This window comes from Branchiostoma belcheri, unplaced genomic scaffold (assembly GCF_001625305.1).
Source record: "Branchiostoma belcheri isolate BF01 breed outbred unplaced genomic scaffold, Haploidv18h27 scaffold12, whole genome shotgun sequence".
Lineage (NCBI taxonomy): Eukaryota > Metazoa > Chordata > Leptocardii > Amphioxiformes > Branchiostomatidae > Branchiostoma > Branchiostoma belcheri.
The window spans coordinates 4809199-4826183 of NW_017802602.1; the positions used below are offsets into that span (position 1 = coordinate 4809199).

General features: G+C 41.8%; 1 protein-coding gene across 1 annotated transcript; it reads left to right on the forward strand.

The window, feature by feature from the left end:
- The first annotated feature begins 4679 nt into the window (after positions 1-4679).
- LOC109462722 lies at positions 4680-9768 on the forward strand. Its single transcript, XM_019759281.1, has 6 exons — positions 4680-4695; positions 5095-5343; positions 5885-6004; positions 7086-7187; positions 7552-7626; positions 7905-9768. The coding sequence occupies exons 1-6, from the start codon at positions 4680-4682 to the stop codon at positions 9128-9130; spliced, it is 1788 nt and encodes a 595-aa protein (XP_019614840.1). The 3' UTR covers positions 9131-9768.
- The last annotated feature ends 7217 nt before the right edge of the window (positions 9769-16985 follow it).

Consider the following 16985-nt stretch of genomic DNA (forward strand, 5'->3'; position numbering starts at 1 on the left):
AGCCTTCGGGTCCTGGAGAGTCTAAGAGTCCTGCAGAGACCTTAAAGACTGGGAAAAGGTTGCCAGACTCTCCCAAGACACTTCTGGAAAAGTTCAGGTAAACCCGGAAGTAACAGGTGCATAACGGCGCACCTGCTAGATGTAGCAGCGCCTGAAGTACACAAACTAAAGAAACTTATACCACAGCCCTTTAGCACATAGATAAACTGTTCATGTTTAATGAATTAGAAAGTATTGACGCTATGTCTGTATGGCTTTGAAATGATCGCTCCTTTGTTGGTACAGTTTGATCTACAGTGTTCAGAAACGCTTTATAATTTGTAAATCAGGTATGTCGTGAGCGAACTGTACATGATGCTCGGTCTAGCTGTCCCACTACCATAATATTGTTTAGGAAGAGAAATGATATATTTGTGAGTCTGTGTTTGCGTTACAGGAAAGCACTAGATCCATCTAGTCTTAGTTACGACAGCCTGTCATTAGACAGGTGGTGTGTATCTATCTGTAGGGTCAGACCAGGCATGGACGGAAGAGAACAGGAGACAATGGAGGAGAAAAAGGAGTCCGGGTCAGAGGATTCCGGGTCTAAAGAGTCGAGTTGGAAGAAAAGGAAGGAAGACGAGGAGGTAGAGTAAAAGAATACGTTATAAAAAGAGTAGTGATTTTACACACAGACAAACCCCACAGTGCATATGGTGGTGTATATCTATAGCAGGCCTTTTTCTGTAGCCTGATGTAGATGGTCCACTAACCTCCTTGCGACAGGACAGCTCGATAGTCTTTTCTTTTACATTTATCTGTACATAATTTGAATGTTTTTTTTTCACATGTGTTTGTGTCATGTTATGTGTCTGTATACTATGTGCCGTTGAGTCTGAAATAAACAATAAACACACGTGAGCTATGCACAAATACAGGAGATAAATGATATATCTTTTTATAACTTTACACTGAGAGACATGAAAGGAAGTGAAATATCAGTATGACGGATAAATGAAGGGATAGGTGTTATTCTTCTCACATGCTGAGTGTTGTTTTGATTGATTGAGTGTTGACAGTTGTTTCTCCTGTTCCTGTCTGCCGCCGCTATAGGCGCTGTGGGAGGCTGCACGGGAAGGAGACACGGACAGAGTGAAGCAGCTGTTAGCGGATGGAGTCAACCCTAATGCTACTGGCGGCTATTGGGTTTGTTGCCATGTCTTTCGTCATTTTGCGTATATATGGTGATGAAGCATTTAAGGATGTGCAATGAAAATCAAGAGGCAGGAGGGGCAAACCGCTTATAAAAGACACAGATGGGAAGGGCAAGGCCGCTCTGGTCGCTGCACCCGTCTTTAGCTTTCAGCTTGTCTGTACCATATCCGTAACATTTCACAAAACAAAACAATACTTGGAATTTTCCACATTTGCACCAGTAGATTCAGCAGCTCCAATTTTACTTCTACTAGTTTACTTCAGCCCGCCATGATGTGTTTTACAGCAACGGACTCCTCTGCACTGGGCAGCCCTGAAAGGTCACCCTGAAACTGTGTCAGCTTTACTGACAGCTGGTGCAGATGTGAACGCACGGGACGATTATGTAGGTAGACTAAGTATTGTGATACAAGAAATATTTTTGTACCATTTTGTAAGATTTGACATTCATGTTTACATAACGGCTGATGTGATGACTGCCTTTAGAGCTGCCACCGACATGAACATTTGTCCGTCCTGTTGTCGTGCTTAAGACCATTTAATATCAGCTGTATAGCGGTTTACTTGCTGAACTCCGTTAGAATTGTCAACAAAATAACTGCACATTCGTCCGACCTGTTGTAATGCTGAAGACCATCTGTTTGTTTTACAGCAAAACTCTCCCCTGCACCTGGCAGCCCTGTATTGTCACCATGAAACTGTATCAGTTTTACTGACAGCTGGTGCAGATGTGGACGCACGGGGCGATAGGGTAGGTAGACTGACAGCTGTGACGCAGAAACATTTTTATATCTTTTATGGGATTTGACATCTATCTTCAGCTGTATAGTAGTTTACTTGCTGAATTCCGTTAGAATTGTCAACAAAATAACTGCACATTCGTTCGTCCTGTTGTCATGCCGAAGTCCATCTGATGTATTTTACAGCAAGACTCTCCCCTGCACAAGGCAGCCCTGAATGGCCACCATGAAACTGTATCAGTTTTACTGACAGCTGGTGCAGATGTGAACGCACGGAACGAGTGGGTAGGTAGACTTATCGCTGTGATACAAGAAATATTTTTGTGTCATTTTATACGATTGACAATCATTTTTTATATAGCATTTGCTGTTTAAAATATCATCAACACAAAAATATCACCAACACACAACAATATACAAAGTGAATATTTGTCCGTTATGTTGCAATACTGAAGACTATTTTATGTGTTTTACAGCAAATCACGCCCCTGCACCGGGCAGCCGGGAACGGCCACCATGAAACTGTATCAGTTTTACTGACAGCTGGTGCAGATGTGAACGCACGGGACTATGAGGTAGGTAGACTGATTGCTGTGATACAAGAAATATTTCTGTATCATCTTGTAAGATTTGACATTCATCTTCTCAATCTTCTTACTTAGTGGTTTATTTGCTGTCTACAATTTATCTTGTTGCCAACATGAAACTAGAACGGATTGGAACGCATGAGGCTATACAGCACTGCTTATCAACCGTCGGAATACATTGTACATTTTCGGTGTCATAAAGCATGGGTTGAACATACATTATCATGCATATGGTGCCCTGTATATGTACAATTTGGGGCTATTTTCGTGCAACGCATCACACCACAGCGAAACGCAACGAATGCCGAATTAACTACGCCATCACAATGCAAAAAAGGCCAGGGGTCGATGACCTGATTAAGACACGAAATTGAAAAATATTGTCCAAAAAATGTCAGCAGGACGAGATTAAAATTGTAGTGTTACCGTTATTATCCATTATTAGAAACAACCAGTATGAATGGCAAAGTTAGGGACTGGTTTCAAGCGAGCTTGGAGTCAGTAAGTGATGTAAATATAAACATTCATAAGGTGTTGCTATTTGATTATACTAAGGATGAAAAATTGCACTGTCAATGCCCCAACAGGAGAACACACCCCTCCATGACGCAGCTACACTGGGCCGCCCCAAGTGTGCGGAAATACTGCTGCAGCACGGGGCTGATGCCGGTCTCAGGAACAAGGTCAGTCGGTTCTTTGGCTTCTTTGGTGAATAACTGACCAGTAATCCAGAAGTACAATATTGGCTTTACTTCTTTTGGGAGATAAATCAAAAGTAAGCCTTTTTTAAATGATGATTCACTTAAATACATACATTACTATCCGAGGCAAGGAGGAAGCTGTTGTTGGAATAAACACACAAACCACGATATTCCTGCGTCGTATCACATAAACACCTACGATAGTACAAACCAATTTCTTTCTAGACATGAGATTTGCTGCTGTACCTACTGTATGTGTTTTAGATGCTTAATACATATTGCCCTGTTTATTTGCGATATTTCAACATTCGTGAGCATTTTCATTCCTAGAATGGACGAACGGCGGAGGACATCGCTGCAGTTGAGTACACTATGCCCAGTTACACTAGTCAGGCGGAGAAAGACCGAATTACACGTGGTAGAAATGAAATACTGAAGCTTCTCCGACAACAGGATAATGTGAGTCGTTTCAAAGCTTGCGCGATGCAAAATCACAAAGCATCTAAATAATATGACTTAGATGACTGTAACTTTCTTGTCAAACACTTCGGTTTACAAACAACTGCTGATATTATTAAACTACAAGTTGAAGATGATATTATAAAGTTGTTTGTTTTTTTTTTAGTTCCCCTGGTACGCATGCTAGTATTTGAATTTTTGTATTCTGCTTAGCAGGCTGGAGAGAGGTGCATTCTATGACTATCATAAGAATTGCGTAGAAACATTTACCTATAAGCGAAGTTGGAAGGCATGTGACTATCTATAAAGACATGTATATGAATAAATTTACATGTCTAAATTTCACCTACTACAATGACTAGAAGTGTTTCAGAAAGAATTGTAGAACCGCCCTCATACCAAACAAAACTCACTTTCACGTGTGCGTGTTTACAGGAAGTCTCCACACGTAAGAAAGGCTACGATCCTGTACTCGTCCGGTTCTATGAAGAAAGAGGAATGTCAGTGGCGAAGAAGGATTGTCCGTTGATAGAAGAAGCAGCTAAGCAGAGCGGGAAAACTGTAGACCAAGTGAAGGTGTGACTTTGTGATGACTGGTTGATCTCTTGATCTTAATCAGTTGTATCTTATCTCACTAAAGGCTAAAACGTTTTGTGCTGATTGAGAGTAGGAGCTTTAGCTTTTGTTGGTGTAAATCGTGCGTTATTTTCTGTAGTAAGAGTGCTGGCCTTATGAAATCGAACTCTGTGCCTCAAATTAATCGTAATTCATCTTTTCATTGTTTCATCCTGGTAAACCATATGAAATCGTACTCCGTGCCTCAAATTAAGTATGATTCATCGTTTCCTTGTATCATGCCTCCTAGAGTAATGTCATATGTAATGATTTTTCAGAACTTCATCGGCAACTATCGTAGGTTTAAGAGCGGCAGTAAGCAGAGCCTCCCCACAGACGACATGGGGGCTGAGAACAACACGGGACATCATGAAGACTTAGGGATGTCGACAAAAGAAGGTATAACAATAAGTTTATTGCAAATTCGTGCCCGTAGGCTAATTGCAAATTACAAACATAAAAGAACAATGAAACAGAGTATAAAATATATCTACATGATAAAAGGTAGTTGTCTAAAGCTATATCTATGTCTAAAACTATGTCTAAGGGGTTTGACTTTTCTTTTTTAGACGATGTAAGACGTAATGTCCCACCTTTTCCAAAATTAGTGGGTTTTGGGAAGTTAAAAGAAGAATAATTTTTTCTTTGTAACACTGCTATTTTAGCTGTGAAATACAAATACTTGACTCAGTAGATCATTCTATCTATCTAATCAGACGTCGGCTTTACGTAAGAGTACGAGAAGCAAAATGATATTATAACCGATGTCTGATGAAATGTATAAATCTTCTCATCCAGGAGACAGCAGTGTTCCACTCGAAATACAGCTGCGGGGTCCTGGAATGCAGCAGCTGTACTCCCAGGCCTGCCGCCAGGGAGCGCGACCGGTGCACAGCGTGCGCGGGCTCGTGGTTGGTCAGTTCAGATCCGGGAAGACGTGTGTCGTCAGGAGGCTGACGGGAGAGAAGGCTGTGGAGAATGAACCGATAACAGACGGCATCGAGATTTCACCCAGCGTGAAGACCAAGACTTGGCGGAAGGCAAAAGGTCCGGAAACATGTTAATATCTATCACCTGTTGCGACATTATAAACCTTGCTACTTAGAGAGTTTGGGCCCAAAATACGTGTGTCATGCAATGATACGTAATGTACGTGCTTTTATCTAATAACACATCCACTATTCAACGCCTAATGTTTTGTACTTATATAGATCTATGTAACGCTTTTAATCTACTCTAGTACTTACGCAAATTTTATCAACGAATTTAGATTTATGCAATGTTTTAAACCGATTTCGACACCAACCCACCATTTTAATCTTAATATTTTACTTACTTATGTTGATATGATGTCGTAGTTAGAAATATTGTTAACAGTCCATGTATTTCAGCAATGGCTGCAAAGTGGAGTGTGTGATTATGAAGTAAATAAACCATCATCATTATTATTATTATTATTATAATTTGCATCTAGAAACAGTATATCACAAAACAACAACATGAATACCATGTTTGTTTAAGATGGAATTGCCAAAGGGTCTCAGCTGTAACAACGAATCATACGGTATACATCATGTATTGCTTACAGAGGAGCCAGACGAATTCAAGGAAACCATGGCAGAACGCCTGGCAGAACAACAAGAACGGGACAAACCACGCACCCGGACATCGTCAGGAGCACAAGGAGCAGTCAGGAGAAAGTCTACAGGTATCCAACATCACTTTTACATATATCAATATTTTTTATTTATTTTTTATTCCAACATGTAATCACCAGACGTGGTGACGACACACTCAAGTTTTTTCAACTTATATTAGTGCCGCCACCAACACAGGGGACAAATACATGACAGGACAATACTTATTTACACCTGAGCTAAGTGAGGAAAGCCGTCTAAAGTGCCTTTCCCAAGGGCACAAGATCGGTGGCATGTCAGGACTCGAACTCGGGACTCAAAGTTCCGAGTCGCGCACTCTGCCGCTACGCCACACGACCCCACTAATCAATATTTATATCATACCCGGGCCGCGATAACGTTCGATAACAGGTTCCGGACCGGGCCGTACTTTACGGTACGGCCCGATCCGGAACCCGTTAACGTTCGATAACAGGTTCCGGACCGGGCCGTACTTTACGGTACGGCCCGATCCGGAACCCGTTATCGAACGCTTCCATGGCTTCCATAAAACGATTCGAACGCATTTCGCCCTAACCGCGTGCGCCCCTTTTGAAAATTCGAATACAGAATCCGGACGTTGGAATTGATGTTGTTGCAGTTTAGGGTTCAGTGGCACCAACTTTTGGCTCATCTTACATTGAAAGGCGTATTTTCTTGGGTGGGTACGACATAAATAAAATACAACACGGTGTATTCCGCATCGCCCTCGGTCCCGGCCCTCCCGCGAGTCGGATCGCCCTCCGACCTGCGGCTGTCGGGCGATCCGACCCGCGGTCGGGCCGATACCTCGGGCGATACGGAATACCCCGTGTTGTATTCTATATATACTATCATTATACATAATACTAGTATACAGATGTACAGGGCAAAAATGTTAACACACACAGCCAGGACAACAACGGTTAAAAACTTTTATGTTTTTTTTAAATTAAAAGCATAAGGTTTTATTCATTAATCTAAAATGTATGCACAAAACAAGAGAATTTGCACCTATATATCCTTTTCACGCGTCATCATCTACGTATTGCTAAAGATCTCTCTCTAGAAAGACACAAAAAGAGACGAAGGGGCAGTGATATCTCACTGACTTTCTCTTCATATAAGATGCAGAAAAAGCACAAAAAATGACAAGGAAACTGACGCAGCAGGTGAAACCACCGAAGGACGAGATGCCGATGCAAAGTCAACAGACACCAAAACTGCAGAAAGAAGGTGAGAAATTCATTATTAGATGTTTTCACAAGTAAGAAATGCACATTATAGATGATGTAGAAAAAGGAGCTTGTCGCTTTACTGTTCTTTGTTGTAATTGTATGCCTTTGAGCCAAGTTAAAACTATTTGCAAATGTAGTAATTGGTCTCTACAGAAAACCAAAGAAAGGTGTAGTTAACTAACGTTTTCCACTTTAAGGTAGATCATTGGCTTATTATTTTCCTGTACTGGTTATTTGTATATGATAATGAAAAATATGATACAGAGAAAAGAAAGTTGATCTCCTTTGTGCACCCCACTAACCATGAGTTGTCCTTTATTCAAGCTGTAAACATTTTTTTTCTTATCGTATGCCCATTGCAGATGAGGGGAAGACAAGTCAGATTCAGCAGAAGGAAGGCACTGTGGTCAAGGTGTCCCAGATACAACATAAGAAAGGTAAGATATAACATGATAATTTTGTACCACATTCTAAATATGTACAAATAAACATGTGCAGAGAATGTTTCGTCCAGAAATATTGTTTTTCAACAATTATTTATTCAATAATTGCATTCATACGATTAGGTAACCCAACTAGGTTTTCAGCTAATGAGAGAAATCTTTGAAGCAGTAGTCATCTTTGATCAACAGTACATTCAAGCAAGTATCGTTTCATGGCGCCTACATTTTACCCGTCATAACTCGACATTGCATCTTTTCTTTTTGAATTGCAGAGGCCATGTCTATTCTGTTGGTTAACGATAAGTATGGCACGTCCCATGGAGGTAACTCTACCAAGAACCGTCAGGTGGCGAAGTTTCTGAAACTCCATGGTGCTACAGTTCATACTACGGCTTTGCAAGCATCTGAAGATGACAAGAGGTGTGCCAAAGAGGATGGTGTCTTTCTGCATCTGCCTGTCAAAAATCCCAGGGACAAGAGGACGCCATGTTTGGAATGGTTAACCTTTGAGCACAACAGTCATTACCCAGACATACCACATGATCTGAAGTGCATTGTGGGCCATGTAGATGTCACAAGTGGAGCTGCAAAGAGCATACAAGAGAGCCGCTGCCAAAACGCAAAATTGGTCCTTTTCAACCACGACATGCCAGAAGACACGGAGTACTGCAAGGGACCTAAGAAGGCGATGGCCGCGGGGACGAGGATGGAAGACATCCTTGAGGATGCCAAAAATGCAGGTGCCGTCTTCTCCTTGGGAAGAAGAATCTACAATTACTTCGAGACGAAGTATATGGCACTTGGAGATAGCAAACCAAAACATCACTTCGTGTTTCTTCCAAGACCATCCCCAGTGTTTGAAGCCATCTCTGTTAGACCAGGAGGAGGAGAGAAAGTCGTGCTGTCTGTCGGGAGAGTGACCGAAGTGGACAAGCTGAAAGGCCATGACCTGGTAGCACGGGCCTTGGGGGAGGTCGCAGAGAAGATCACAAACGTCAGATTGTGTGTTCGTGGGATAGATGAAGATGACTGGGAAGCGAGCAAGAGAATCCTGGAGGAGAACCTGCACAGTAGTAAGATCAAACCCACCCTGTTGCCACGTGGAACCCAGGAGGACATCGCTCAGGACATGCAGCAGGCCCACCTGGTCCTGATGCCGTCCCGTGCCGAGCCTTATGGACTGATCGGTCTGGAGGCCATCGCAGCAGGCATCCCTGTACTCATCTCTGACAAGTCAGGGCTAGCAGACATGATCATGGACTTGGTCAAGGAGAGGAAGTTACCTGCAGACATGAGGCACAGGATCGTGAAAACCAGCGTGAGGGAGTCCGACCTGGCTGAGGATGCAAGAAAATGGGCAGAAAGGATCGCAGATACCTTGGAATTCTCTGAGTCAGAATTCGACAAAGCAGCAGAGTACAAGAAGAAGCTGTTGGAGTCCAAGTACTGGGAAGAGTCGCACCAAAACCTGCTGAGGGTGTGTGGCGTTAATGAGTGACTCTAGATGCGTCCACTCTTCCACGTGTCAGATTCACTAATTGCTGATTTTGATCAACAGACTTTTAATGCAATCAGTACAGTTTAAAAGCAAAGTATTGCATGACAGTGGCCTCATCTATTAGTTGCCATGTACAATTTCAAAGATATACTCATTTACAATGACACTGTCTATTGTCTCTATACAGGCCTTATAATGTACGCTGCAATTATTTAGGACGACGTAGCCAGGTCGTCGTGGATTACTTTTGTACATGTAGTATGATATCAATAGGAACTTAAAATGACCAATAGACGTAATTTTCAATCTCGTGTAAACTTAATTTTGTATATAAACCTGTATCAAATGGAGAGTCATCTAATATACATATAAGCATGGCATGCCCCGGCAAGCTATTATGATAGTCATATTTACAGTACTTTGAAGGAAATTTAGAAGATGAAAAAGAATCTAATGTACATATACACGTTTTAAGTGTGGGAACATTAGTAAGTTTATACTCTGTTATAACTTGAATATTGTTTATTACTTATAAGTACTGTTTTGTATCCTTGATATTGTAAGTTTAGCATTTGTTAGATGTAGGTGTAATAATATATTGTGTTTGTTTTTGTTTGCCTGCAAGTATTTTGAAAATCAAGGGGATACTATTAGCTTTACTTGTTGGTTGAAAATTTGTATCACTCATCGATGTCCTTTCTAATGTAATTTGCAAATGAGTAGTTTGAAAATGAGTTATAACTTCAGCAGAACTCTGTTGTAAATTCAGCCGTAGATAATTAGTGTCCCAAGCATTCCCAATGTGATTTTTACGGCTTTCTGTTGTTTTACAAGCTTAAGAAAATAATGGTTTTACAAATGATATTGGATATGTTGTCCTTATTTCCCTTTTATATATCTTAGCTCCACACAAGTAAAGTATCGACTATATATTGCAGAGAACTTTTCTTCATCAATAGCTTCCCTCTCTTTTACTTATTGACATTCACAATAATGTGACTTTGTAAAGAAGACAAAAAAACACTACCTTATATTGGAACTCTTGCACAACCAAATAGTTCTCGCTTTCACCGTGTAGGTGTTAAAAACAAAAGTGCAACCTGCCTGGCAAAATATGGTCATGTTCTTGACTTGATTCTGGTTGAAACGAAAATTTACAATCAGGATGTTCTCCGATGTAGCGTTCCCTTGAAGCCCTTCTCGTGTGTCATATTTGACTGAGGATCAAAAAAGATCTACCTGGTCCGTGAGACGTCAGATAATTATTACAAAACATGTACAGTCAAAAACAGCAAGACCGTTTGTTGTACACACAGTATGAACGGCAAAGGCTCAGGCACAGTTCTGAATAGTCCATATCCAGAACCGTGCCTCGGCCAAATCAATGTTCTCGAATACACGTAGAATATATAGTATGAAGCATGTTTCATGTGATCTGTCGAACATCTCCACAGAGTTATCGCTTGTTGTTACTTGAGTAGAACAGGTGAGGACCACACACCTTTAACATGTGAACAATCAACGAGAAAATGACAGATCTGTATCTCGGCAAGACAGAAAATAGTTTCTGGTTCGGTCATCCAAGATGGAGGCACTTTGTTTTGTCGGTTTCCTTTTCTAGACGCCTTCTAACGTGTCATCGATAATGTACCGTAAAATTTGACTTACACACAATTTAAACAAATTCCGTGTCACGGGAAACGCAGACACCCCCATCCCCACCCACTTGAATTTCAGCACATAAACATTAAGATTTGCGTACTTTGCCTATAAAACATACATTCATACACACGGTACCGTCTCATCTTCCTCCGCGCGACACACCGCCCAAATCGCCGCTAGCACAGTCAGCCAGGCCCCGTTATTCTCTTCATCCCACACGGGCCCACTCAAGCCGTACCTGACCCTGCGTCTTTATTGAACTGGGGCAGGGCAAACTTCTTGAGCCAAAAACAGCGCCTAGCATGCTAGGAAGGAAAAACCGATCTGACGTCTCTTGGATCAGTCCATTGTTGTACAGGGGGGTTATCAAGCTGGGTGTACCAGGAAACACGGACAAGCACTTTAAATACATGAAAAAACTGCTTCCTAGGATCCTCAATATTTTGAGTTGATAACTGGTTATTCACGTAAAGTTAGATAAGCTAGACTGAGATCATGAGACAGAAAGCGCACGTAAAGAAATAATATGAAGCTCTTAAAAGTACTTTCTGATCATTATATGCAAACAAACGCAAAACCCAAACGTCTGGGGATGTCCTATCCTTTAATGGAGCCAGCTGACAAATTATGAGTATTTTCGGGACCACCTTTGATGTTCAGTGTTAGTAAATACAAACTGCGTCACACCACCGATCCAACGGTCGGCAGGTGATCAAAGTTCAACAACTAACCAGCCGCCATATTGACTTGTCTGGTTTTTCAACCGGCAGCAGACCAGTGACACCTGAGACAACTGAGCCTGTTTTATATCACCAGGCTTGTTTCTTGCACCATCTAAAGGTACGAGTCTTCAGGTTACTTCACTCAGGTGAGTTTTCAAACACGCCCCACGTCTGTTAGAGTTTACACCGCAGGTAAGGAATGTTGTATACGTGGCACAGCCATGCCGCCATTTTCTTGTCAAATGACAGAAACTACTTTACTTTTCAGAAATGTCTGCAACTTTACGGTTTGAGACATGACAAGTGAAACATTGATTTTTGAAAAGTAATTTTGTTGATTAGGAAAGTAACAAAGTTACAAACCGATGTTTTACTAGTACTTGTTATTGTTACAAAAAATGGAGTTTACGACTTCTGATTAACATACATATTCGCAGAGCAGTTGAAAAGTTTGAAATGCATAGACGACAATCATTCCAGAGTTTTTATATTACATTGCGTTTGGAAAAATTGTAAAAATGCTTAGATTCGCCATCTCATCACAGACCACTATAGACAGGTTATTTGTAGCAGGCACCTCACAGTGTAATGACCTAAGGTCACACTTCCCCCTCGGCACGTCCGCGTGACGTGTCAATCATTGTACAAATGAATCGATGTTGGTAAACTCAAGGTGCACTCTGACCCACGTCAAAACAAGATTGTGAGGTGCCGCCCTTATCAACATTAGCAAGGTATGGACTACAAAGACAGACATTTGAGCATAAGAGCATATCTTTCTACCACATAGATAGACTGTTGTTGTTTATTTATTAATTAGAAAGTATTGACGCTATGTGTTGACGGCTTTGATAGTGACTGAATGGATATTTTCGCTCCTTTGTTGGTACAGTTTGATCTACAGTATTTAGAAACGCTTTAGATGCTATGATTGTAAATAAGGCGTGTACTGGCGAAATTTCCGCGCGCTCTGATTATTCGGTGTACAGTCAAACCTGTCCAAGCCGGCCACCCAGGGGACCAAAGAAAAGTGGCCACATGGACAGGTGGTCTCCTTGAAGATGGTCGTTATAATCTCAAATGCTGTAAATGCATTTGGGGAGATTGGCACATGGAACGACTTACATCGAACTAAAACATCATCCAGTAATCAAGGCAAACTGGCTGGTTTCTCCATGATTTTTCATTAGTTATCATCAATAATCAACATGAACGAAAATGATGTGGTCACCATGGGCAGGTATCAGGCCTTGAGCGGACCCAATTCAGGGTGGTCGCGGTCGCGTTGGCCAGGTGGTCACCTTGGACAGGTTGCTTAATACTTGTGTCATTGGGGAAATTTTGGGGACCGAGAAAAAGTGGTCAACATGGATACATGTAGGTGGCCTGCTTGAAAAGAGAGGGGACTCCTTAGCTAGGTAGACAACGGTTAGGGTGTGAACCCGCTATGTGAACTCACCTGTACGTCTTGTGACCTCAGAACTAATAGCCTTCGGTTCCTGGACAGTCTAAGAGCCTTGCAGAGACCTTAAAGACTGGGAAAAGGTCGCCAACCTCTCCCAAGACACTTCTGGAAAAATTCAGGTAAACCCGGAAGTAACAGGTGCATAATGACGCCCCTGCCAGATGTAACAGCGCCTGAACTACACAAACTAAAGAAACTTTTACCACAGTCCTTTAGCACACATATAAACAGTAAAGCATTGACGCTATGTCTGTATGGCTTTGAAATTATTACTCCTTTGTTGGTACAGTTTGATCTACAGTGTTCGGAAACGCTTTAGAGGCCATGAATGTAAATCAGGTATGTCCTGAGCGCGCTATACATGATGCTCGGTCTGTTCCACTATCACAATATTGTTTAGGGAGAGAAATGATATATTTGTGGGGTCTGTGTTTGCGCTACAGGAAAGCACTAGATCTATTTAGTCTTACTTACGGCAGTGTCACTAGGCAGGTGGTGTGTATCTATCTGTAGGGTCAGACCAGGGATGGACGGAAGAGAACAGGAGAACATGGAGGAAGACGAGGAGTCCGGGTCAGAGGATTCCGGGTCTGAAGAGTCGAGTTGGGAGGACGAGGATGAAGACGAGAAGGTAGAGTAAAGAAAACATTTTAAAAATAGAATTGATGTTACACACGGACATTGCATATGGTGGTGTATATCTATAACAGGCCTTTTCCTCTAGCCTGATGTAGATGGGCTGCCCAACGTAAGGTGGCCTCCTTGCGACAGGACAGCTCGGTAGTCTTTTTTTACATTTATCTGTACATACTTTGATGTTTGTTTTCAAATGTGTTTGTGTCATGTTATGTGTCTGTATACTATGGGCCGTCAAACAATAAACATATGTAAGGTATGCACAAATAGAGGAGATAAATGCTACATCTTTTTATAACTTTACAATGAGAGACATGAAAGGAAGTGAAATATCAGTATGACGGATAAATGAAGGGACAGGTGTTGAATCTTGATGAGTGTTGTTCTGATTGACTGAGTGTTGACAGTTGTTTCTCCTGTTCCTGCCTGCCGCCGCTATAGGCGCTGCGGAAGGCTGCAGAGGAAGGAGACACGGACAGAGTGAAGCAGCTGTTAGCGGGGGGAGTCAACCCTAATGCTGCTGGTGGCTTTATGGTTTGTTGCTATGTCTTTCGTCATGTTGCTTATATATGGTGAAGAAACGCTTAAGGATGTGCAATGAGAACCAAGAGGCAGGAGGGGCAAACTCCTCTGTACCAGGCAGCCCAGAATGGTCACCATGAAACAGTATCAGTTTTACTGACAGCTGGTGCAGATGTGAACACACGGGACGATGAAGTTGGCAGGCTAACTATTGTGCTACAAGAAATATTTCTGTACCATTTTGAAAGATTTAACATTCATTTTCTACATAGCGCTTTATGTGCTGACTACCCTTAGAACTGTCCTCGACATAAGTGCACATTCGTCCGACCTGTTGTCATGCTGAAGACCATCTGATGTATATTTTTGTGTCATTTTATACGATTGACAATCATTTTCTATATAGCATTTTCTGTTTAAAATATCACCAACACGAAAATATTAGCAACACAAAACAATATACAAAGTGCGTATTTGTCCGTTATGTTGCAATACTGACGACTTTTTGATGTGTTTTACAGCAACGGACCCCTCTTCACCTGGCAGCCCAGAATGGCCACCCTGAAACTGCATCAGTTTTACTGACACCTGGTGCAGATGTGAACGCACGGGGCAATGGGGTAGGTAGACTGACGCTGTGACACAGAAACATTTTTATGTCTCTTATAGGATTTGACATCTATCTTCAGTTGTATAGCAGTTTACTTGCTGAATTCCATTAGAATTGTCAACAAAATATCTTCACATTTGTCCGTCCTGTTGTCATGCTGAAGACCATATGATCTATTTTACAGCAAGAGTCTCCCCTGCACCTGGCAGCCTGGAATGGCCACCATGAAACTGTATCAGTTTTACTGACAGCTGGTGCAGATGTGAACGCACGGGACGAGCGGGTAGGTAGACTGATCGCTGTGATACAAGAAATATTTTTGTGTCATTTTATACGATTGACAATCATTTTCTGTATAGCATTTGCTGTTCAAAATATCACCAACACAAAAATATCACCAACACACAACAATATACGATGTGCATATTTGTCAATATTTGTCAATATCTAAACGAAGTGCATATTTGACAATCATTTTCTATATAGCATTTGCTGTATAAAATATCACTAACACAAAAATATTTCCTACACACAACAATATACAACGTGCATATGTGTCCCTTATGTTGCAATACTGAAGACTTTTTGATGTGTTTTACAGCAAGGCTCGCCCCTGCTCTTGGCAGCCGAGAATGGTCACCATGAAACTGTATCAGTTTTACTGGCAGCTGGTGCAGATGTGAACGCACGGGGCGATGGGGTAGGTAGACTTATCGCTGTGATACAAGAAATATTTCTGTATCATCTTGTAAGATTTGACATTCATCTTCTCATCTTCTTACTCAGCGGTTTATTTGCTGACTACCCTTAGAACTGTCACCAACATAAGTGCACTTGTGTCCGACCTGTTGTCATGCTGAAGACCATCTGATGTATTTTACAGCCAGAGTCTTCCCTGCACTGGGCAGCCTGGAATGGCCACCATGAAACTGTATCAGCTTTACTGACAGCTGGTGCAGATGTGAACGCACGGGGCACTATGGTAGGTAGACTGACCACTGTGACACAGAAATATGGCGGTTTACATTCTGAATTCCGTTAGAACTGTCATCAAAATAAGTGCATGTGTTCGTCCTGTTGTCATGCCGAAGACCATCTGATGTTTTTTACAGCAAGACCCTCCCCTGCACAAGGCAGCCTGGCATGGCCACCATGAAACTGTATTAGTTTTACTGACAGCTGGTGCAGATGTGAACGCACGGGACAAGCTGGTAGGTACACTGATCGCTGTGATAGAAGAAATATTTTTGTGTCATTTTATACGATTGACAATCATTTTCTATATAGCATTTTCTGTTTAAAATATCACCAACACGAAAATATTAGCAACACAAAACAATATACAAAGTGCGTATTTGTCCGTTATGTTGCAATACTAACGACTTCTTGATGTGTTTTACAGCAACGGACCCCTCTTCACCTGGCAGCCCAGAATGGCCACCCTGAAACTGCATCAGTTTTACTGACACCTGGTGCAGATGTGAACGCACGGGGCAATGGGGTAGGTAGACTGACTGCTGTGACACAGAAACATTTTTAGTCTCTTATAGGATTTGACATCTATCTTCAGTTGTATAGCAGTCTACTCGCTGAATTCCGTTAGAATTTTCGACAACATAACCGCACATTTGTCTGACCTGTTGTAATGCTGAAGGCTATCTGATGTATTTTACAGCAAGACTCTCCCCTGCACCTGGCAGCCAAGAATGGCCACCATGAAACTGTATCAGTTTTACTGACAGCTGGTTCAGATGTGAACGCACGGGACGAGCGGGTAGGTAGACTGATTGCTGTGACACAGAAACATTTTTATGTCTCTTATAGGATTTGACATCTATCTTCAGTTGTATAGCAGTTTACTTGCTGAATTCCATTAGAATTGTCAACAAAATATCTTCACTTTTGTCCGTCCTGTTGTCATGCTGAAGACCATATGATCTATTTTACAGCAAGAGTCTCCCCTGCACCTGGCAGCCTGGAGTGGCCGCCATGAAACTGTATCAGTTTTACTGACAGCTGGTGCAGATGTGAACGCACGGGACAAGTGGGTAGGTAGACTGATTGCTGTGAAACAAGAAATATTTCTGTATCATCTTGTAAGGCCATGTTGATTTGATTATATGGATGACATCCTCCGGGAGCCCCAAAACTGATGCACGCGTGCGAATAAAAAAAAAGTTTTGCAAAAAAAAAGTTGTTTGCATTATGAAATCTACGTGGTCATGAGGGTTGAACAAA

Coding starts and splice junctions, on each gene's coding strand:
- LOC109462722 (XM_019759281.1), top strand. Junction 7,188..7,551: donor ACCAAAACTGCAGAAAGAAG/GTGAGAAATTCA, acceptor TGCCCATTGCAG/ATGAGGGGAAGACAAGTCAG. Junction 7,627..7,904: donor CCAGATACAACATAAGAAAG/GTAAGATATAAC, acceptor TTTGAATTGCAG/AGGCCATGTCTATTCTGTTG.